This window comes from Scyliorhinus canicula, chromosome 11 (assembly GCF_902713615.1).
Source record: "Scyliorhinus canicula chromosome 11, sScyCan1.1, whole genome shotgun sequence".
Taxonomy (NCBI): Eukaryota; Metazoa; Chordata; class Chondrichthyes; order Carcharhiniformes; family Scyliorhinidae; genus Scyliorhinus; species Scyliorhinus canicula.
In genome coordinates this window covers 16,237,462-16,260,046 of record NC_052156.1, presented here as the reverse complement: position 1 = coordinate 16,260,046, position 22,585 = coordinate 16,237,462, and the positions used below count along the sequence as shown (strand labels likewise).

The 22,585-nt window shown below is 45.6% G+C and overlaps 1 protein-coding gene across 4 annotated transcripts in view; it reads right to left on the bottom strand.

The window, feature by feature from the left end:
• The window catches only part of LOC119973853 (RNA-binding protein 5-like), a 60,555-nt gene that overhangs the window by 23,064 nt on the left and 14,906 nt on the right, over window positions 1–22,585 (bottom strand). For all 4 annotated transcript variants that reach the window (XM_038812338.1, XM_038812339.1, XM_038812340.1 and 1 more), the window contains 10 exons: window positions 17,728–17,788; window positions 17,198–17,260; window positions 15,640–15,800; window positions 14,622–14,719; window positions 13,855–13,942; window positions 5,582–5,662; window positions 4,884–4,977; window positions 3,730–3,803; window positions 3,316–3,394; window positions 3,134–3,225 (listed from right to left, as the gene is read on the bottom strand). In XM_038812338.1, coding sequence (XP_038668266.1) covers window positions 3,134–3,225; window positions 3,316–3,394; window positions 3,730–3,803; window positions 4,884–4,977; window positions 5,582–5,662; window positions 13,855–13,942; window positions 14,622–14,719; window positions 15,640–15,800; window positions 17,198–17,260; window positions 17,728–17,788 — 891 coding nt within the window. The remainder of the gene's footprint in view (window positions 1–3,133; window positions 3,226–3,315; window positions 3,395–3,729; window positions 3,804–4,883; window positions 4,978–5,581; window positions 5,663–13,854; window positions 13,943–14,621; window positions 14,720–15,639; window positions 15,801–17,197; window positions 17,261–17,727; window positions 17,789–22,585) is intronic.

The window sequence follows — 22,585 nt, the reverse complement described above, 5'->3', positions numbered from 1 at the left end:
GATATGCATTCACAAAATCTCTTGTCCATTAATAATGCATATCCAATCTCCATGGTGACGCTGGGAGGGACCGCTCGCGTGCCAAACCAACTAAATGCAAATGTGAAGCATGGCCGGAAATCACAAATCAGAGTAACCCGGTCCCCCCACCAAAGATAGGGAATGCCCATCCACCACAAAAATCGATACACGAGTATACCTGGTGCACATGGGAAAAGAAGAAAAAATCTTTTATCACCTGGGTACAACCTACCCCTCCCCCAAAATCTGAGACATGAAATCCAACATCACCCATGCCACCCTTTAAAATAAATTTAGATTGCCCAATTATGTTTTCCAATTAAGGGCCAATTTAGCGTGGCCAATACACCTACCCTGCACATCTTTTTGGGTTGCGGGGGTGAGACCCACGCAGACACGGGGAGAATGTGCAAACTCCACACGGACAGTGACCCAGAGCCGGGATCGAACCTGGGACCTCGCGCAGTGAGGCAGCTGTGCTAACCACTAGGCCACCGTGCTGCCCTCCCTGGCCACCCCTGATGGGAGTCAGGAGATTTGGACCTTGGTTGGTCCACTCTGGCTGGGAACCAGAACACAGTTTAAGTTAGCCCCCCAAAATAAGCTGAAGCAAATCTGAATCAGAGATGGAGGACAGCAGCTTATTAATAAAATCCGTTGTTGTCCCAGTTTGGAGCATGGACATTAAACCAGGACCACCGAGGTGCCCGCCAAAGATTCATAGATAATAACATGTCTACCACTGGGGTCAGCCAAGATCTTTACAGCAGAAAATAGAACCCTTTTATTGTTTAAAATTACCACACCAGGCTTTACCATCAAAGCCTAAATTTAAAAAATGTGCCCCACCCACCCCACATCTGTAGGCATATAACCTCAACATTTTCACTAGGCCATTCAACTGACGTTCCAGGTGACCAAACGAATTGGGAGTCTCCCAACCCTCCTTGATCTGGAGTCATTTCCACCAAGAGAGATTACCCCAGGACAGATTACCCAACAGTTACATAGAAGGTAGAGCAACCAGGCCCATCCAAGATGGCCACCTAACCCACTAGCAAGATTAAACAAAGTGAGATCTACATCGACTGTCAGCAAACTACCCCTGCCCCCTCCCCTCCTACTCGCCGTCCTCCGACACTACTGCATCCAAATATGCATACAGAAAACAGTACAGGGAACATAAATTAAAGCCTACTCCTAATAAAACACAAAGCTCAATATCTAAAATGAGCTGCAATCAACCCCTCAGCACCACTCCCATTAGCTAACTCTTCAGCTAGCAGGGAGGGTCACGCTTGGAGTGAAGACAAAAAAGACACAAGGTATAAAAACGCCTTGAACAAAATAGTACTCCAACAGGGAGTTTTATATATTATCACAACAATTAGAATAACACAAAACCCCATCCAAAACTAAACACCCCATCATCCAAGTCCAATTTGCAAAACAGTCAACACAAACAAGAACAGAAAAATGCAAACATGGACAAGGAACTCTGAAAATTCCACATACCAACATGTCCACCCCCAATATTCAAATACACTTCACAAAAGAATCCGCCTCACCCATGCATCAAAGAAGTATTGTGCTGGGCAGCGTTGGCCTTATTGAACGCAGCAGCTTCTTTGCCAGCTCCCCTCCCACATCCTGGTAAAACCTGATGGCCTGGCCTTCCCAATTGTGGTTGCGATGCTCCATCTCAGGACCCACTCTTTTCCGTGGAAACGGTGAAATTTCACGATTATTGCTCGCTGTGACAAGGCTTGTTAGAATCTAGTGAAGGATGCCATTTGGCCCACAGAGTCTGCACCGGCCCTTAGAAAGAGCATTCTACTTAAACCCATGGCTCCACCCTATACCCATAACACAGTAATCTCACCTAACCTTTTGGACACCAAGGGGCAATTTAGCATGGTTAATCCACCTAACGGGCACATCTTTGGACCGTTGAAGTGTCCAGTGGGCTGGGTCCAGTTCAGGAGGGGAGTCTATCCTCCACCACTCATCTTCCCAAACATCTCCAAAGGTTGGGCCCCTATCCACTCTGACAGCCCCGCAACTTAGATATTTGCCTCCTGGAATGATTCTCCAGGTCATTCACTTTGGCTGTCAGCGCTTTAGAGGCAATCTGGTCACTATGCCTCGAAAATTGTGAAATCCACAAGCGTGCACTAGTCTGGATATTTGAGAAGATTGGTGTAACACAAGGCAACACCTCCATGTCACCACTTTACAGTTTTGTTGGTCCTCTCCAAAACTAAATAAATGGTAACCAAGGCCTCTTGGAGATATCCGACACAACCAATCAGTGTTTGTTAAATTCTGCCACCAAGGTGCTGTAAGCATCTCAGCTGTTAGTGAAGTGGTCCAGAGTCCTAGAGGCCGTCTCTGCCACCTTTTCCACTGATGGGCCCTGGGAGCCATCTTGTCCATGTCTTCCCCATACATTGTCACTGGAGTCCAAATCTCAAATATTTTAAAATGTACCTGTCAAACCTATTGTTTCAATGCTCAAAATATTAAAGGCATATTTTAGATACCAAAATGTTTCACTGATTATTAAGTCATTTCCTAGACAAACTAATCGTAAGCGCTGCTTAAAATAATGCTCAAGTTGACATAATTACTTCTGTGACAAAGTATTAATTGCCTGAAAGAAAATAGCCCTTTAACCTAACCCGTAGGACTTCATCTTAACAATGCATCTTGGGACCCCACAAATTTTAAAACCATACTTGCGGGGCAAAGCCACACAAGTTAGAATGTCAAAAACTTAAAAATTAGGGAAAATGTCCAGATAAGCAGCAGCATAGTACACACTCTTGCTGATACGCATCCCTGTCACTAAGACTAGTTTCATAGTCATAGTTTGAGCTGAAAACTGGTAATGGGAACCTGAAATACTTAGGCCCACAGAATTAAAAAGTTAACTTCAACTTAGGTCAATTTATTAAATCGTAGCTTTCTCAGAATTGTGCTGCTGTTAATTTCATTGCAGTGTCTTGTTTAACCCATTGCACATTTGCGGCACTCAAGTCATCAAGTCTCATGTTCTAAGGAATCAGAACAGTTCAAGCAATGTTTGCTGCTTTGCTCAATATATATGTACCTGGGAATTTGGGTCATAGTAGAATCCAGTCTGTGCATCATAGTAAAATCCTGATGATTCGTCATATTGATAAGTGGACACATCTGGTACAGCTGGAACAGAAAAACAGCATGACTCAGCAGCTAAATAAAAAGTACTCCAATAAACCCAAAGTTCTTAGTAAAATCTGGGCAGGTACTCACGATAACTTGAATCCTTCAAATCAGAAGAACCATTTGGTGGAGTGGTATCTGCATTCTGCGACTGACCTGCTTGATGTGCCTGAAAAACATTTATCTAGTTTTAAAAGTATCAAGTTACAGAATCAATACTATAAACAACACCCATGATGTGAGCAGCTAGTATGACAGCCAAATTCCCACAGCCATCGTGCATAAAAAGCAGCAACTGGGTACCCTTTGGTCAAGGAAGGCTGGAGGGAAGGAAAATTGAGAGCACAACACTAAAAAACAAGAATTTGTCAAGGCGGTTCGAACGGGATCACTAAATCACTTTTGGGATTGATTGGGTGAACTGAAGAGTACTTTTTTATTTCCTGGTGTACAGTAATTTCAAATACCCATAAAACAGGAGAATACAAGAAACTTTTAACATACCTCAGATTGTGTCTGCGGCTGGTAGGGCTGACCATCGTGGGAAATTGTTGCAGGTTTAGCAACTGTGGGAGGGGCTGTCAAGAAGAAAAAGTGAATTTAGAAACCTACTGAGGAACTAGGTGATTAAGCATTGTCCAATTGCATCAACAGGAGACCAAAAGCTCTATCAGAAATGCTGCAGTCCCACATGACCAAACATATTTCAGAGGTGCAAGTACATTGTCCAGGTCTCTTCCTTAACCAGGGTTTTGCTCAATTTCATTCTAATGGAGGTAGAGTTTAACCATGTTCATGGTTGTTAGTGAGCGAGAAAACTTTCCACAGTGGGAAAGGGAGATAATAAATAAATAATCGTTATACTTGTCACAAGTAGGCTTACAGCAACACCTCAATGAAGTTACTGTGAAAATCCCCTAGTTGTCACACTCCGGCGCCTGTTCGGGTACACAGGAGAATTCAGAATGTCCAATTTACCTAACAAGCACGTCTTTCGGGACCTGTGGGAGGAAACCGGAGCACCCAGAGGAAACCCATGCAGACACGGGGAGGATGTGCAGACTCCGCACAGACAGTGACCCAAGCAGGAATTGAACCTGTAACCCTGGCGCTGTGAAGCAACAATGCTAACCACTGTGCTAACATGCCGCCCGATATTGGAACTGAATGGCAATTCAATAATCAAAAAATAAAGTTGCTGAGAAATACAGCATACAACACAGACGGTAGGAGCAAAAAAAATGCTAAAACATTGAATGACGAATAAATTGCAAGATGGTCCAGTGAGAAAAAAAAGGGCAAAAGAAATAGTAAATATGAAACAAAAAGAGCTCCAAAGTCTGGGCAGCAACATTTATTCAACTCTGCAACACTAGCAATCTTAATGGATGGGACAGCACAGTGTAGTATCAATGTTCTTCCTCCAAAGCGGTAAGCCTCAAGTTTGTATCCATATCAAACCAGACCATTCTCCAGTTTCAAGTGTGGAGAAACACTAAGTGGAGGCTAGGCAATTTCTCACAAGGAACAAGGGAAACTGAAAACAAAAGTTGCGCAATGTTAATCTGGCACATTCAAGGGCATTGTTGCAGAGAGCGCAGGTAAATAGAAAGCCATCAATAAAATATTCCGCAGATAGGGAAAAACAGTAGTTCCACCTGAGATTACTGCAGGAGCCTGGTAGACTGCTAATCCTTGTTGAGTGGAATCTGCAGAGCCACTTTGCTGTCCATAATCTTGTGCATAGGACACCTAAATGATACAAAAATAAAAACATCATGGCTTTTGCTTTGACTAAACATTATTGAACTCGCCTTTCAGTGCAACAATTGCACCTTTTTCACAGAAAAACATCCAGCGGGGTTTACGAAAATTCCACTACTGATATTTCCCAATTTGTTCCATTCAATAGTAAATTATGCTTAGAAATGTCCAGCCATTAACATGTGTTGCAAATACATTTGGTTACATTTGCGGAGACCAATTTGATGGAGAATCAGGAAATCTACACAGAATATTTTCACAGCATTCATGCAGTTTACTCAATTGTTTGTTTTCAGTGCAATACTCGAGCAGGACTGCAGCCTTCAGTGCCAGTGATCACACCAAAATTAAATGAAAGTCATGCCACCCCAAAATATTTGTCCACTGCACATGAAGTATTTTGAAACACGAGGTGTGAAACGCTGCACAAAAAGAGCCGTTTTGCATGGAACGCAAATCATCAAAATGGCAAAAGGACAGACTTATTACAACTTTTTATAATATCTTACTACTGAAGTCATACATAAATTTTATATTAGCCTCAAAAAGCCTAGAATTAGGACATTTCAATATCCCCTCTTCTTGTACATACTTGATCATATTGATTGTAGCCATCCTGTCCAGGCTGGAAATAGCTGTAGTCAATGTTTCCATCTTCTGATCCTTGCTGTACCTGCAACAATTAATTAAAAAATCTTTGGGTGAAAAAAAGTCAATATTTAATTCCCATCCACTATCCTGTCACTTATCGATCAAGATGAGAAGCGGATCAGGTGCAGCTAAATTAAACCTCGGCCACAAAATGAAAGGGTACTGTGCCCTTGGAACTACAGCTCCAGTATAGGTTATGAAAATAAAGTTAGTTTTAAGGGATTTATATTTGTATTGGTAAAATTAGAAGGTATAGTATTAAGCGGGTTTAATTTAAATGTTTCTGTGCCTGGAATAGCAAAACACATCGTTAGATTCATGCTGAACATATCTGTGGAGGTTTGTTAAGTTCAAACTGTGTCTCCATTGTGCTTTGGGAGGGCAATGTCATGAAGAATAAATAAGAAATAAGAATGTGGGTGTTGCTGAGCAACTGAGCGAACAGCTCTCAACTTAGCCAGAAGAAGCTAGACAGGTCAAGGGAGCGGCAAAGATGCAAGCTTCCGAAGGAACAAGATACAATCCAGATAACCAGGGAATTGGGACAGAAAGAATGAGTAAGACACCTGAAGTTAAGAGAACATGGACCACGGTATTGTTCAGAAGAATTCAAGGAAGACTAAATCTAGTTACTGCATAGCAGAGTGATTAGCACTGCTGCATCACAGCACTGAGGACTCGGGTTCGATCCCGGCACCGAGTCACTGTAGAGTTTGCATATTCTTCCCATGTCTGAGTGGGTCTCACACCCACAATCCAGAGATGTGCAAGGTAGGTGGATTGGTCATGCCAAATTGCCCCTTAATTTGGGGGAAAAAACAATTGGGCACTTTAAATTTAAAATAAATAAATAAATCTAGTTATTGCAATTGTTACTATGTTTAAAGTCGAACAGCAGAGAGCAGGTAGATAAAACATTTAAATGGTAGAGCTGGTTTAGCTTAGTGGTCTAGACAGTTGGTTTGTAATGCAGAACCAGGCGAGCAGCACGGGTTCAATTCCCGTACTGGCTGAGAATTCTGAATTTTCCGTGTACCCGAACATGTTCCGGAATGTGGCGACTAGGGGCTTTTCACAGTAACTTAATTGCAGTGTTCAAGTAAGCCTACAGGTGACAATAAAAGATTATATTAATGTCATTTTAATGCAGTCTGAGAAACGAGAATTAAAGCAATTTTGACCTGTTTGCACAACAGTCAAAACAAAGAAATCCTAATGGGGTTGGTATAGCTGTCAAAAATAGAGAGAAGATTCATTTTAAGGTGTCATTGGGAAAACCAAGTCTGAATTTCAGAATGCAAACTGCTAAGAGAGGATTTTAAAGTATGTTCTTTGGATTGAAGTTTGGAAACGATCACGTGACAATCATCTGGGGAAACTCCGAGGAGAAATCCACACACAGTAACTTGGGTTCAGAGCAGAGTATGCATTTGACCACAATCTTCTTGGTTGCTTAAATGGGACTTTTTGTTAATGAGACCGTTGTAGCCAAGATGTAATTTGTAATCCATGTTCATCTATAAATCTGCGTTGTTAAACTGGGGGGGGGGGGGGGGGGGGGGGGGGGGGGGGAGAAAGAGAGAGAGAGAAAAAGAGAGGAGAGAGAGAGAGAGAGAGAGCGCGAGAAAAGGAGTATAGTTTAATAATCCAACTTGTCACGTTTAATACATGTTTTTATCTTGTTGTTAGAACTAATTAGTGGTGCGGTAACTGTTTCTCCACGTGTTATCTGGAATCTTCCCGCCCAGTTATATCAACAGGATCATAACAGGGTTAAAACTCAGCAGAAAAGCAGGTGAAACTGGAAAAGATGCAGCCTATTAGTTCTTTTTTAAAAAAATATAATTTTTATTGGAATTTTTTACAGAAAATATAAAACATAACGACAATGAAATGCAACAAAATAACCGTACCACCCCCAGACCGTATCGACGCATGTATCCCATCCCCCACCCCCCCAACCCCAACGAACAACAAAAGAACTTCAAAATAAATTTAAATTAAATAAACAAACATAGTCATTGTCCGCCCCCGCCCCCCACCTTTTCCCTCCCCCTCCCCCGGGTTTGCTGCTGCTACTGTCCCCGTACCCTATCGTTGAGCCAGAAAGTCGAGAAAAGGTTGCCACCGCCTAAAGAACCCTTGTACCGACCCTCTCAGGGCGAATTTGACCTTCTCTAGCTTAATGAAACCCGCCATGTCATTGATCCAGGTCTCCACGCTTGGGGGCCTCGCATCCTTCCATTGTAGCAAGATCCTTCGCCGGGCTACTAGGGATGCAAAGGCCAGCACACCGGCCTCTTTCGCCTCCTGCACTCCCAGCTCCACCCCAACCCCAAAAATCGCGAGTCCCCATCCTGGCTTGACCCTGGATCCCACCACCCTCGACACTGTCCTCGCCAACCCCTTCCAGAACTCCTCCAGCGCCAGGCATGCCCAGAACATATGGGCATGGTTCGCTGGACTCCCCGAGCACCTGACACACCTGTCTTCACCCCAAAGAACCGACTCATCCTCGTCCCAGTCATGTGGGCCCGGTGCAGCACCTTGAATTGGATGAGGCTAAGCCGCGCACACGAGGAGGAAGAATTAACCCTCTCCAGGGAATCAGCCCATGTCCCGTCTTCGATCTGTTCCCCCAGTTCCCCCTCCCACTTAGCTTTCAGCTCATCTACTGATGCCTCCTCCGCCTCCTGCATAACCTTGTAGATATCAGATATCTTCCCCTCTCCGACCCAGACCCCCGAAAGCACCCTGTCGCTCACCCCCCTCGCGGGAAGCGAAGGGAATCCCTCCAACTGCCGCCTAGCAAATGCCTTTACCTGCAGATACCTGAACATGTTCCCCGGGGGGAGCCCAAATTTCTCCTACAACTCCCCCAGGCTCGCAAACCTCCCATCAATAAACAGGTCCCTCAGCTGTCTGATGCCCGCTCTGTACCAACCCTGAAATCCCCCATCAATGTTCCCGGGGACGAACCTATGGTTCCCCCTTAACGGAGCCTCCATCGAGCCCCCCACTTCTCCCCTATGTCGCCTCCACTGTCCCCAAATCTTGAGGGTAGCCACCACCACCGGACTCGTGGTATACCTCGTAGGAGGGAGCGGCCACGGCGCCGTTACCAGGGCCCCCAGGCTTGTATCTCCACAGGACGCCCTCTCCATCCGTTTCCTTGCTGTCCCCTCCCCCTACATTACCCACTTGCGCACCATCGACACATTGGCCGCCCAATAATACCCCGAGAGATTGGGTAACGCCCCCCCCCCCCCCCCATCTCTACCCCGCTCCAAGAAGACCCTCTTCACCCTCGGGGTCCCATGCGCCCAAACAAAGCTCATGATGCTGCTCATAACCCTTCTAAAAAAGGCCCTAGGGATAAAGATGGGCAAACACTGAAAAAGGAACAAGAACCTCGGGAGAACCGTCATTTTGACGGACTGCACTCTACCCGCCAACGATAGCGGCACCATGTCCCACCTTTTAAATTCCTCTTCCATCTGCTCCACCAGCCTGGTAAAATTAAGCTTATGGACAGTCCCCCAACTCCTGGCCACCTGCACCCCCAGGTATCTGAAACTCTTCACTGCCCTCTTAAATGGGAGTCTCCCAATTCCCTCCTCCGGATCACCCGGGTGTACTACAAATACCTCACTCTTGCCTAAATTTAACTTATAGCCCGAGAAGCCCCCAAATTCCGCTAACAGCTCCATCACCCCCGGCATTCCCCCTTCTGGATCCGCCACATACAACAGCAGGTCGTCCGCATACAGCGATACACAATGTTCCTCCCCACCCCAGACCCCTCCATCTCCCTGACTCCCTCAACGCCATAGCCAAAGGTTCAATCGCCAGTGCAAAGAGCAAGGGGGACAGGGGACACCCCTGCCTGGTCCCACGGTAGAGCCTAAAATACTCCGATCTCCTTCCATTTGTAACTACACTCGCCATCGGAGCCACGTAGAGCAGCCTCACCCATTTGATGAATCCCTCCCCGAATCCGAACCGCTCCAGCACCTCCCACAGGTACCCCCACTCAACTCTATCAAACGCTTTCTCCGCATCCAGCGACACCACTATCTCCGCCTCCCCCTCCACTGCCGGCATCATAATAACATTTAGCAGTCTCCACACATTCGTGTTGAGCTGCCGTCCCTTGACAAATCCTGTCTGATCCTCGTGTATCACCCCTGACACACAGTCCTCTATCCTGGTGGCCAGGATCTTCGCCAGCAACTTAGCGTCAACATTGAGGAGCGAGATAGGCCTGTATGATCCACACTGCAAGGGGTCCTTATCCTGCTTTAGGATCAGAGAGATCAGTGCCCGCGACATCGTCGGGGGCAAAGCCCCCCTCTCCCATGCCTCATTGAAAGCTCGCACCAACTTTTTATAAAATTCCACCGGGAACCCGTCCGGCGCCTTACCTGACTGCATTTGTCCAATCCCCCTGACTAGCTCCTCCAACTCTATCGGCGCCCCCAGCCCCTCTACCAGCTCCTCTTGAACCCTTGGGAACCGTAGCCTGTTCATGAAGCTCTCCATCCCCCCTCTCCCCATCGGAGGTTCTGACCGGTACAGTTCCTCGTAGAAGTCCCTAAAGACCCCATTTACTTCTGTCCCCTTCTGCACTACATTCCCACCCCTATCCGTCACTCCACCAATTTCCCTAGCCGCATCTCGCCTGCGGAGCTGATGCGCCAACATCCTGCTCGCCTTCTCCCCATACTCGTATACCGTGCCCTGCGACCTCCTCCACTGTGTCTCCGCCTTTCTGGTGGTCAACAAGTCAAATTTGGCCTGCAAACTGCGCCGTTCCCCCAGCAACCCCTCCTCCGGTGCCTCCGTGTATCTCCTGTCCACATCCAGGAGCTCCCCCACCAGTCTCTCCCTCTCCTTCCTCTCCCTCCTTTCCCTATGGGCCCGGGTGGAGATCAGCTCCCCCCGGATCACTGCTTTCAGAGCCTCCCAGACCATCCCCACCCGGACCTCCCCCGTATCATCGGTATCAAGATACCCCTCAATACTTCCCCGGACCCTCCTACACACCTCCTCATCAGCCAGCAGCCCCACATCCAGGCGCCAGAGCGGGCGCTGGTCCCGCGCCTCCCCCATCTCCAGATCAACCCAGTGCGGAGCATGGTCTGAGATCGCTATGGCCGAATACTCTGCATCCTGCACCTTCGGGATCAATCCCCTGCTCAGGATGAAAAAATCTATTCGGGAATAGACCCTATGGACATGGGAGAAAAAGGAATACTCCCGCGCTCTCGGCCTCCCAAACCTCCAGGGATCCACCCCTCCCATCTGGTCCATAAACCCCCTCAGCACTCTGGCCGCCGCCGGTCTCCTACCCGTCCTTGAACTGGACCTGTCCAGTGGGGGATCCAGCACTGTGTTAAAGTCTCCCCCCATGATCAGGCCCCCTGCCTCCAGGTCCAGAATGCGGCCCAACAAGCGCCTCATGAAGCCGGCATCATCCCAATTCGGGGCATATACATTAACCAGCACCACCTTCTCTCCCTGCAGCCTACCCTTCACCATAATATATCTGCCCTCCTTGTCCGACACCACCTCAGCCGCCTCGAACGCCACCCTCTTCCCCACCAGGATCGCCACCCCCCCGGTTCTTTGTGTCCAATCCTGAGTGAAAAACCTGCCCCACCCACCCCTTCCTCAGACGAACCTGGTCCGCCACCTTCAAGTGGGTCTCCTGGAGCATAGCCACGTCCGCGTTCAGCCCCTTCAGATGAGAAAATACCCTGGTTCTCTTAACCGGCCCATTCAGCCCCCTCACGTTCCAGGTAATCAGCCGAATCAGAGAGCAACCTGCCCCTCTCCTCCGCCAGCTAGCCATAGCTTATCGACTGCTCGCACCAGGCCAGCTCGCCCCGCCTGACCCGTTCCCCATGGCGATAGCGCCTCTCCTCTACCCCCCGGCCCACGCCAGCTCCTTCCTGGCCATTCCAGCAGCAACCCAGTATCCCCCCCCACCCCCCCCAGGCTAGGACCCTACCTAGCCGCGACGCACCCTCCATGCAACTTCCGTGAGTCAGCTGACTTCTGCTGACCCGGCAGCTCCTGCCAAAACCCATCTCCTCCCGGCATGGGGTCATCCCCCTCTTGCCTTGCCACACCTTGGCACCGCTTCAGCGCAGGAAAGAAAACCAGTAGAGGCCACGCCCCCACCTCCAGCTCCACCCCCCCCCCCCCTGCCCTGCAGCGCGGACAACCAGAGGAAAGCCCACGCTTTCACACTGCCACACCCCACCCTTCCGACGCAGCTCCTCAAAATCCAGTTTCACCCCAACCCCCAGCCCCGTACAGAAGAGAACATATAAAGCACATACCCCCAACGTTCCCCACATACCCCACACCCATACCCAACAGACAAACCCACCCGGAAACAGAGCAAAAAGAAAAGCAGCATAAAAATAACACCTGTCAAAATTGAAGAACAGCAACGGCCATAGTGTGTCCCCAGATCCTAGTTCGAGTCCAGTTTCTCCGCCTGTACAAAGGCCCACGCCTCCTCCGGGGACTCGAAGTAGTGGTGCCGGTCCTTATATGTCACCCACAGACGCGCAGGCTGCAGCATTCCAAATCTGACCTGCTTGGCATGCAGCACCGCCTTCGTCCAGTTGAACCCGGCCCTCCGCTTTGCCACCTCCGCACTCCAGTCCTGGTAGATTCGTACTACCGAATTCTCCCACTTGCTGCTCCTCTCTTTCTTGGCCCAGCGCAGCACACACTCCCGGTCACTAAATCGATGGAACCGCACCAGCACCGCCCGCAGGGGTTCATTTGCCTTAGGCCTCCTGGCCAGCATTCTGTGAGCTCCCTCAAGCTCCAGGGGCAAATGGAAGGACCCCGCTCCCATCAACGAGCTCAACATCGTGGTCACGTACCACGGGAGATCCGACCCCTCCAGCCCCTCCGCCAGGCCCAGGATCCTCAAATTATTTTGCCTCGTGCGAACGTCCAGCTCCTCCAAGAGGTCTTGCCACTTTTTGTGAAGTGCCTCGTGCAACTCCACTTTCCCCACGAGGACCACGGCCTCCTCCTCCCTCTCAGCAGGCAACTCCCGGATAGACACCTCCTGGGCCGCCTGAGCTCCAAGCAGCTTGTTGGTAGTCGCATTCAGCGAGTCCAGCAACTCAGCCTTCAGCTCCGCAAAACAGCGCAGAAGAGCAGCTTGCTGCTCCTGCGCCCACTTCCACCAGTCCTCGGGTGTTCCGCGGGCCGCCATTTTGTCCTTCTTCCCCCGCTTTTCTTGTGGAGCTGCTGCAGCCTTTTCCTTTGCCCCACTCTGGGTGAGCACCATAAATTATGGGGAATGCTCCTCTAGACACCTTCCCCCACCGGGATTCGGTGCGACAGCGCCGTTTGGGACCCTCAAATCGGCCCAAAAGTCCTTCAGTAGCGGGAGCTGCGGTGCGGCTTAGCCACAACTGCAAAGCCGGTTTTCTAACCGCTCCACTCCTAGTCCAGGCCATCCACCGGTGGAGATCTGAGAGGGAGTGTTCCTACACGGGGAAAATTCCAAACAGCACCACTACGAGCCCTTAAAAGAGCCCCAAAGTCCGAAAATAGTGGGAGCCACTGAACGTGCGGCTTAGCTCCGCATCACCCCTACCGGAAGTCCGTCTCCGCTTCTTCAATGGCCCTGGTGAGATCTTTTCACAGTTCTTCCCTCTGCTGCTAGAATTCAGCTTTCATAAAGCCCCTCAGGTCAGCTTGAGACCTATAAGCTGGCCCTTCCCCCGCTAGCATGCTTGCAGAGGCTTTTGTTTGTTGCTGTTCAGACAAATCTTGCACTGTTTCTGAGGGTCTGATAACCAAGAAACATCCTATTCCTGGGGGAAAATACTCCTTAAACATTCACCCACACCTTTTCATCGAAATTCCAACCCGTGCTGCCCAAAAAAAAGTTCTTTTCTGCAACCGTAGGCAGGAGCTGCCTCTGTGTGCTCACTGACTTCATGATGCACACCGGAAGTTACCGCAGCCTATAGTTCTTTACACCAGTTCACATTTATGACGAATGTAGGAAAATTCTACCCACATAATGTAAGTCACAAATATCATCAGACCAAGAGCACAAACTTCAGTAAGCTAGTGTAAATCAAATTAAAAATACTTGAGCTGTTGTTGTCACATTAATTTACTAAATGAGCAGTGCAGATTCACACAGGGAAACCACATAAAAGTTGTTACCTGGCTTGACGACCATTGGGCTGCAGCTATTGCTGTGATCGCAACAGTTGACGAACTGATCTTATTACCATCAGAAAGGATATGGTCCCTAAGATAAACAGTTAATTGTGGATTGTTGAGTGCTTCAGAATGAATACAGGAGAAATTAGTTTATATTTTACTTAGATGGGAAAGCTTGTACACAATGCCCACAGCTAATTTCTTTAGGTGCAACAATATCACTTGCACCCTTTTACACTTTAAACCACGTTAGCCTGAAAATTTTCAACTCTCGGTCAAAGTTCTTGTGGCTATTTCATGATTTGAAAAACTGAATTATAAACAGGGAGTCAATAACAATGAATACTGGGGTAGTAGGTGGGTATAATCAAAACAAGGAAGCACAGCCCACTGCAGCAGTACTTGGCATTACTAAATTGGAACATAATATTTGCCAGTGAGTTGAGGGCTCCACTGTAGCCACACTTCTGGACTAGTGCCAACCAAAGTGGATAAATTATAAACTTGCTATGTACAGTGTTCATGGAGTCATGCATATGGGAAAGCAAGAAACAAAATTAGAGTTGACTTTGGGTCACGTCAATGGTTAATCAGTTCAAAGTGACATAGTTGGAAGGGTTTGGGATAGCCCACCACATACCAAAAACCTGAGGGATGATGCTTAGGAGCTGCACGATATAAAAAGTGTTAAAATGCAAGATATCTTAAAGCTCAGCAGGTACATTGAACACAATAGTCTAGCCAAACTTAAAATGGAGACAACCTACTTCTTTAAAGATTTGGCAAAATCAACATTAATGGTCCGACCATCAATGTTTAACGGAGGCTGTAACGCAAGCAGTATCTGAATAAGATGAGAAGCTTCCTGCAGAGGGGGGGAGAAAAAATTAGTTTTAAAGAATGCATTCTGTGGCAGCCTTTTAAAACATTTCCACGCTCAATGGTGCTCATCCACCTGGTGGTTCTCAAGCTATATGCCCATGAAGCATACTAACCTACTAAATATTCTACAGTGGCCTTTTAATCCACTATGATAATAAACTCAATGGTTGGTGCCAAGGCAATACCCCAAAGAGTAGGTAGATGACAGATAAAGTATTCCATTTTGCATTTAATTAGGCAACATTTCTGTTACACAAACTCGGATGGGAGCTCAAATTTCCATGGATAAAAGCAAATTACTGCGGATGCTGGAATCTGAAACGAAAGAGAAAATGCTGGAAAATCTCAGCAGGTCTGGCAGCATCTGTCGGGAGAGAAAAGAGCTAACGTTTTGGGTCCGATGACTCTTTGTCAAAGCTTTGACAAAGTCATCGGACTCAAAACGTTAACTCTTTTCTCTTAAATTTCAATGGAATCTATTAAAAAAGCAACGTACTGTATTCTCAATGAACCCGTCATCAACAAACCTGTTCCCAAAGCCTTTGAGCAACCTTGTGCCCTCTAAAATCCTCCACCCAATTAGCTGTAGCATAACTTTGAGATTTATTGGTCAAAGTTACAAATGATCATGATTCCCTCTGCTCTTCCTAGTTTTATTTATATTTAAAAACAACTTAAAGTGCCTTTACTGGACCAAGATGCTTCAGAGATTGTAAAATATGACACTGAGCCACATGACTAAAAGCTTGGTCAAGAAGTAGATATATTATAAAATATTCATAAAGCAAAGAACTGATTACAGTGCTTTTTAACAACATTTGCTGCAGTCTCTCAGTTACAATTATGCCATGGAAACAATCACATTTTGTTAATAATCACAAAAAAGGAAAACAAAAAACTTACAAAAGATGAATCCAGCTGAACAAAGGCAAATCCCCGGTTTAATTGGGTCTGTTTGTCCTTGATCAACCTGACATTTGCAGCAGACAGTACAGCATATGGAGCCAATGCACTCAGGATAGATTCCATCGGCGTGTGTGGACCTATATTTCTTAAAATAATGGCTGTTGAGAATTAAAATGACTTTTATTAGAATACAATGGTAGCTTTGAAATGCAGAGTCAATTAATATGGTTTCATTGTTACATCATATTTATAATTTACAATTAAAATTAGTTATTGGCAGAATATTGGTGAACAAATAAAACCAACAAAAGGTTCTAAACATTATGAAATACAGAGTGGCAGCCAGTTAAGAATAACCCCAGAGCCCTATACCTCCCTTTACTGGACACGGACATTGAGACTCAGAAATGGGTAGTGGATAAATTAATCAAGCTTGTACAGTAAAGGTATTCTGCTGAGGATAGAGTTAAGTTACAAGATCACTACAGTGCAGCAAAAGCTCTACTGTGTGCAACACCCAATTGGTATTGTTTGATAGAGACAGCAGATGGTTACAGTGGAAAACATTACAACCTGCTGACAACACAGCTTGAGCAAACAAAACTAAAAGATGGACACAGTAAATGCACTCATTTTAGAAATAGAACACTCAACTATACACGGTTATATTTTTGTTACTTGAAGGGCAGCACGGTAGCATTGTGGATAGCACAATTGCTTCACAGCGCAATAACTTACCATAAGTTAAATATAAGTTAAAGAAAGAAAGTAGCACTTCTAAATTTATTTAAAAATCTATGCATGTGCTTCCCATTGTGAGTCTACGGGGGGCGGGGGGAGAGATCAGACCCCCGTAGACTCACAATGGGAAGCGCATGCATAGATTTTTAAATAAATTTAGACGTGCTACTTTCTTACTTTAACTTATATTTAACTTATGGTAGCATAATGTAATAATTCTGCAGTCAACTAAAGTAAGTTCTTATCAGAACTCTGATCGAAGGTTTTATCCAATGCTTCCGGTCCAAAAAAAGTTGCAGAGCCAAAAAACGTCCATCGTGGATATCCGCGGCTCGGATGCAACGCGGGTGGCTGTCTTGGACCCCAACACCCGCGTTATAACGGGGGACTACTATAATGAGAAAAGTCCAGCAACTGAATCACAGAAACAAGAACTTTTGTTCTCCGTTCTAATTGACTTCATTTTTTTGACAAGGGCGGATTCTAATTTTCATATAAATTGAAAATCCTCAACTTTAAAAATCTAATTTGAGCAAGGCCCTGCTGAGAATAAGCCAAATATTATTTTTTAAAACATACCCTGAAGACTAGAGTTTGAAATCTTGCACAACTCAACATGCATAAGCAGAAAATATGACACTGGGGTTTAAAAAATATTTTGCAGACAAGCAAACCAAGACTGGATCAGACACTAATCAGATCAACAAGACGTAAAGGTACATCTCAGGGGAGAAATAAAAATGAAATAACCAAAAGGCCACAATAAGTTTAGCAGAAAGGAATCAAAGGGTTTTCAGAACTCTGAAGAACTTACTGTCGTTTGCATAGTCAGACATAAACGGTTCGCCTTGTACACGAACTTGCTCTTCTTCAGTTTCTGGAACAAATTGAGAAACACAAGTCATCACAAATTATGAAATAATTGAGGTGGAGGAAGAGTGCAAGATCCAATAGCAATCGCGAATCCATTGAGATGGAGGTATCCTTTCATGCTAAAAAAAAAGGGATAAAGTTAAATTTGTTTGCTTGCAATTAAATTATCATTTTAAAGATTTTAACTGAAATGATATTGCACACCCAAAGGTTTCTGTGGATGGACAGAGAATCTTACTAATGACCTAGACACCTAATTCAGTATTGGTTCAGTGATAAAGGGGAATTATGAGAATGAATGATTCTACCCTCTTGATTTCCCCAACCCAATAGTTTCTCTACAGCGGAGATGGAAACTGTAACCAAAAAATGCAGACTTTGAGCCTACGACAATGGCCACCATGGGACCCATCAAGCATCTGAACTAAACCCGCTCACCGTACTTTCTGGAAAACACTCCACCTGACTTACCAGGCTTCTGAGCATCACATTTAAAGCATCTCTCTCGTCGCTTGAAGTTAGTCACTCCACACTGCATAAAAAGGGGAAAGGTTTATAGCACTGGAATATACAACGCAAAAGTACTCTTATTACTTCACACAAAAAATTATTTTGCACCCAAGCTGTCTTTGCACAGGACACAACGTATAAATAAGTGGCATTGAGATTTCAAATTTGTGAAATAGAGGATAGATTTGTTTAATTGGTTAAAATATGGCCTGTTTTAATGTGGCCTGGATTTTCATCTTGCCTAAAACAAGTTTAAAGTCTAATTTTGGGTTACAAAGGACAGGGGTTGTTCAACTCACATTCTGGTGGGTATAGACTGTAAAATCATTCAGGGCATAAGCTGAAGTGTTATACAGATACAAGCACAAAATAAATTGTTAATTTGGGGATTAATGTTCAATACCAAGACAATGAATATGATGCAATACCTCTGTATTCAACCCTGGATGGGGTTAAAATCCAGGTGCTGAAATGCAGAAAATGTTTCATTCCCAATATCAATAGCCATGCAGTTGCAGTCAACTGTTGAATTCCAGACAACGGCATTTGTCTTCTGCCAATCAGAGAACAGATGATCTCTTGCAACTCTCCCTAATTAAAACTCTGGTCCTCAAGAGGCAGAGTAAACAACAGCTCAATGGCACACCTCTCACCGATCTTCCCACAGGGAAAACATGGCGAGGTGTAAATACAGCCACGGTTAATCACTAAAACTCTTCTTTCTGTGGATATTTTTTCAACTGGCCACTTTCCAATATCAACTGGACTATTTGATGAGGCACATTCCAAATTCAAGTAAACAAACAATTTTGTGCATACACCTACGAGCTGTTCAGAAATGATAAAATCATAGAATAAACAGGGAGAGTAGGCTATTTAGCCCCTCAAGCTGTTCAGAACTCATTAACACATTGTAGATGTGAACTCCATTTCACGCCTTAGAACTTCAACAGCCTCAAAATCAAAAATCTCCAGTCTTACTGATGTCCCAGTATCTACAGCCTTTACGATAGAGAATTCCAGCCTTTTACCATCTATTATACAAATTCCTGATTTTCCTCTAAATTGGCACGCTTTAATTTTAAGATTACATTCCTTTATTCTCAATTTTCCAAGCAAGGGTAATATTTTGTGATTGAATTCTTTAAACAGCTTGATCCGATTAAAAATGGGACGTGGCTAAAAATAGTGTCCCAGGGAAACGCGAACCTCAATACAATCAACCAACATTTTCGCCCACCAACCCAATTTTTCAATTTTTGCGAGGTGGACTGCTCTTTGAGCTGAACTTTGCAAATGGAAAGACACATCGTCTCCCATCTTTGGGACAATCGTCGTCCCAGGCCCATAATAATTTGCTTTCATAACCTCATGGATCGCCAGGTCTTGGAGGAAAGGCATGGCAGGACCTGGTTCCACGAGGAAAGGCATGGCAGGACCTGGTTCCACGAGGAAAGGCATGGCAGGACCTGGTTCCACGAGGAAAGGCATGGCAGGACCTGGTTCCACGAGGAAAGGCATGGCAGGACCTGGTTCCACGAGGAAAGGCATGGCAGGACCTGGTTCCACGAGGAAAGGCATGGCAGGACCTGGTTCCACGAGGAAAGGCATGGCAGGACCTGGTTCCACGAGGAAAGGCATGGCAGGACCTGGTTCCACGAGGAAAGGCATGGCAGGACCTGGTTCCTTGAGGGGGCGAAGATCAAATTTTTCCAGGACATAATGATGGGGACACAGCAGAAGCTTCGATGAAGTTTAAAACAACTCAAAAGCAGCTGGATTGAATTATGCCTGTTTTATCTTGTGCACTTTGTGGTGCCTCTGGTGTGTTTTGGTACACGCCTAACGTGGCACGAAAATCCAATCCTATATTTCTTCTGGGGGGCAGCACGTTGGTGCAGTGGTTAGTATTGCTGCCTCACGGTGCCGAGGTCCCAGGTTCGATCCCGACTCTGGGTCGATCCCGACTCTGGGTCACTGTCAGTGTGGAGTTTGCTCATTCTCCCCATGTTTGCGTGGGATTCGCCCCCACAACCCAAAGATGTGCGGGATAGGTGGATTGACGACGCTAAATTGCCCCTTAATTGGAAAAAATGAATTGGGTACTCTAAATTAAAAAAAAATAAAGTGTTCTTCTAGGTGAAAAATGATGTGCAGGATTTTTGGGGAGGGATGGGGGGAAAAAAAGAAAAGAGTGGCATGGTTGTTAAGAGTCTCACATATGGAAAACCTGTCTCAATAATGATTTGAGTGTGGCCCTCCAAATCATTCCCCACCCAGAGTTTGTTACTGAAGTCTTCATTGACTTTGCGGAGTTGGCCTCCGCTAATTCTTTTGTGGGCGGGGACTTTGTCACTTAAATCCCTTGGTAGATAAGCTCCCAATAACTAGAAATCCCCCCATTTCTTCAGGCAAGGGTGTTGCCGTTGGTTCGAGAGGAGGCAGGTACTTAAGACCTGTGGAGAACACCATGTCCTAGAGATAAAGAATTCACGTTTTTCTCAGCTCATCAATGTCATACTAGAATTAACTACTTCTTTGTACTTAGAGCAATCCTACATTCGGTATCCTCTTGCACTATAGGTAGTATTGTGATCTCTGACCATGTTCTTATTTTTCTAGAGTTTTAACTCAAAGCCCTCCCTCCCGCCCCCACCCAAACTAGGTCATGGCAATTTGATGGGCCATTGGTTGGGGATAATTTGTTTACTACATATCTCAGAGTTTGAGCTTTTTCACTAGGTCAACTCCCTTTCTGATGTGATGCCCTAGATTTTGTGGGAGACTTGCAAAGGGGTTGGTTATTTCCTATACAGCCAACTAAACGAGTAGAATGGTGAAACGTCAATGCCAGTTGGAAATTAGATTGGCAGAAGTGGAGCAGGAGTAAGGGAGGAACCCCAATCAGCAGTTTAGTTAGATTAACATGGTTTGGGTGGTGCTGGATTCCTTGTTGACCTAGCGGGCTGAGAGGAGTTCATAACACAAATTGTATGAGTTTGGTAACAAATAGAGTAAATACTTGGTTTTCTTGACTAATTCGAGGGTCATCTCTTCTGTACGTGATTCCAGGGGTAATAAATTAAAACAGTGGACATTAATAAGACATTCGGGGATTTTTATGCTGAGTTATACAAGACAGGCCAGTTTGGCATTGTATGGAGTATGTAGCACGTATTTTCTTCCCCCGAGCTTCGTATAGCATTGGAGCAATAGCGGGTCCTAAATGCTCCCAACTCTAAAAAGGCGTCAGCTGTGACCATTAGGGAGCTCCAACTGGGCCAAGACTCTAGGCTGAATGGTTTTGGGTATGAATTTCACAACTGATATTATCCAGTCTTTGAAAAGCAGGCGTTGGGTGGGTTAGTCATTTCCCTGGACGCAGAGAACGCTTGTGGCCAGGTGGAATGGAACTACTCGGTTATACGTTGCCTAGATTTAGGTTATTAGGCGGATACAGCTGCTGTATCATAGCCCTGTGGCAGCAGTGTTTATGGTTATAGATCTAAGAATTTTAGCCTCAGGAGGGACTAGGCAGGGATGACCCTTATCCCCCTTGTTCACTGGCTATAGAGCCTTGGGGCAGGAGCCTTTTGTTTTTGGATGCGCAGCGGGGGGTTCCAACATAAGATCTCGCTGGATGCTGACAATATACTGCTGTTTGTATTGAAACTGGACTCCTCGGCTCCCGCCATTATTGATGTGGTAGATAACGATTCTGCATTTTCTCCGATTACCAGATGAATTTTACCAAGTCTGAAGCTATGTACCAAGTCTGAAGCTATGCCAGATTCCCCCAGGGTTTACTTATCTGGGTGTTGTAATGACCCCTTTCTTTAAGCAACTGTACAGGGTAATTTTCTTCAGTTGATTACATCTATTAGGTAGGACTTGATTTGTTGGCTCTCCCTGATGATATCATGGCTGTGTAGAATTGCACTGCTTAGAAAGGGCCCATGTCAATTTTGGTTTGATATTGAAGGAGGCCAGTCGGTGTATCCTTTACAGGCCTTACTATTTTACAGTGAATTCCTATAGTGAGATTCCTATAATTAACACTCAGTGTGGAGGATGGTCCATCAATTAGAAGGGAGATCTAAACTGACTCCAGCTTTCACCCATTCAGGGTAACCTGGACTTTCCACCAGGCCTGATGGACCAGGTTTCTGATATTTGGAGACACAGAAACAGTTGCAGGCTGGGAGATATGTTCAGTGGTGCCTTCTCATCAGTCTTTGGGTAGCTGTGTCAACAAAATGACATTGACTCTCCTTTTCTAAGTATCTGCAACTTAAGCGATGTTATTCTTAAATGAAGACAACTATGCACCTTGACAAATCCTGACTCCTGTGAGGCCTAAACAGTTAATTAGCAAGTTAAGATACCTTGTATTCTTGATCCTGTCAGAATATATTGACTACCTTGCAGTATTGGGAGAAACGGCAACCAACTTTGATGAGGAGAATATGGGTTGGTGCATGGGAATATGCAAATAACATTTCCTCTACTCCTTTAGTGAGAAGTGAACTTCGATTCAAAATTGGCAGAAAATAGTTATGGATTGTATTCCTATGGAATTCATAACTTCTGTAGTCCTTTCCAAGTCAGATTACAGTCAGACACAGTCTGGGACTCCATTCCCAACTGTATAGGCTCCTCTGTCGGACCTGCTCCTGCAAGGTCCTCAGTGATCCTCGTTGCAAGTTGATTTTGCTGTACGTAAAGGTGTGCATCTTGTTATGTCATTCTACCATGTTTGCAAGGCTTTATCCTCTCTTTATTGCACATCTTTAGGTTGTGGGGGGGCGAAACCCACGCA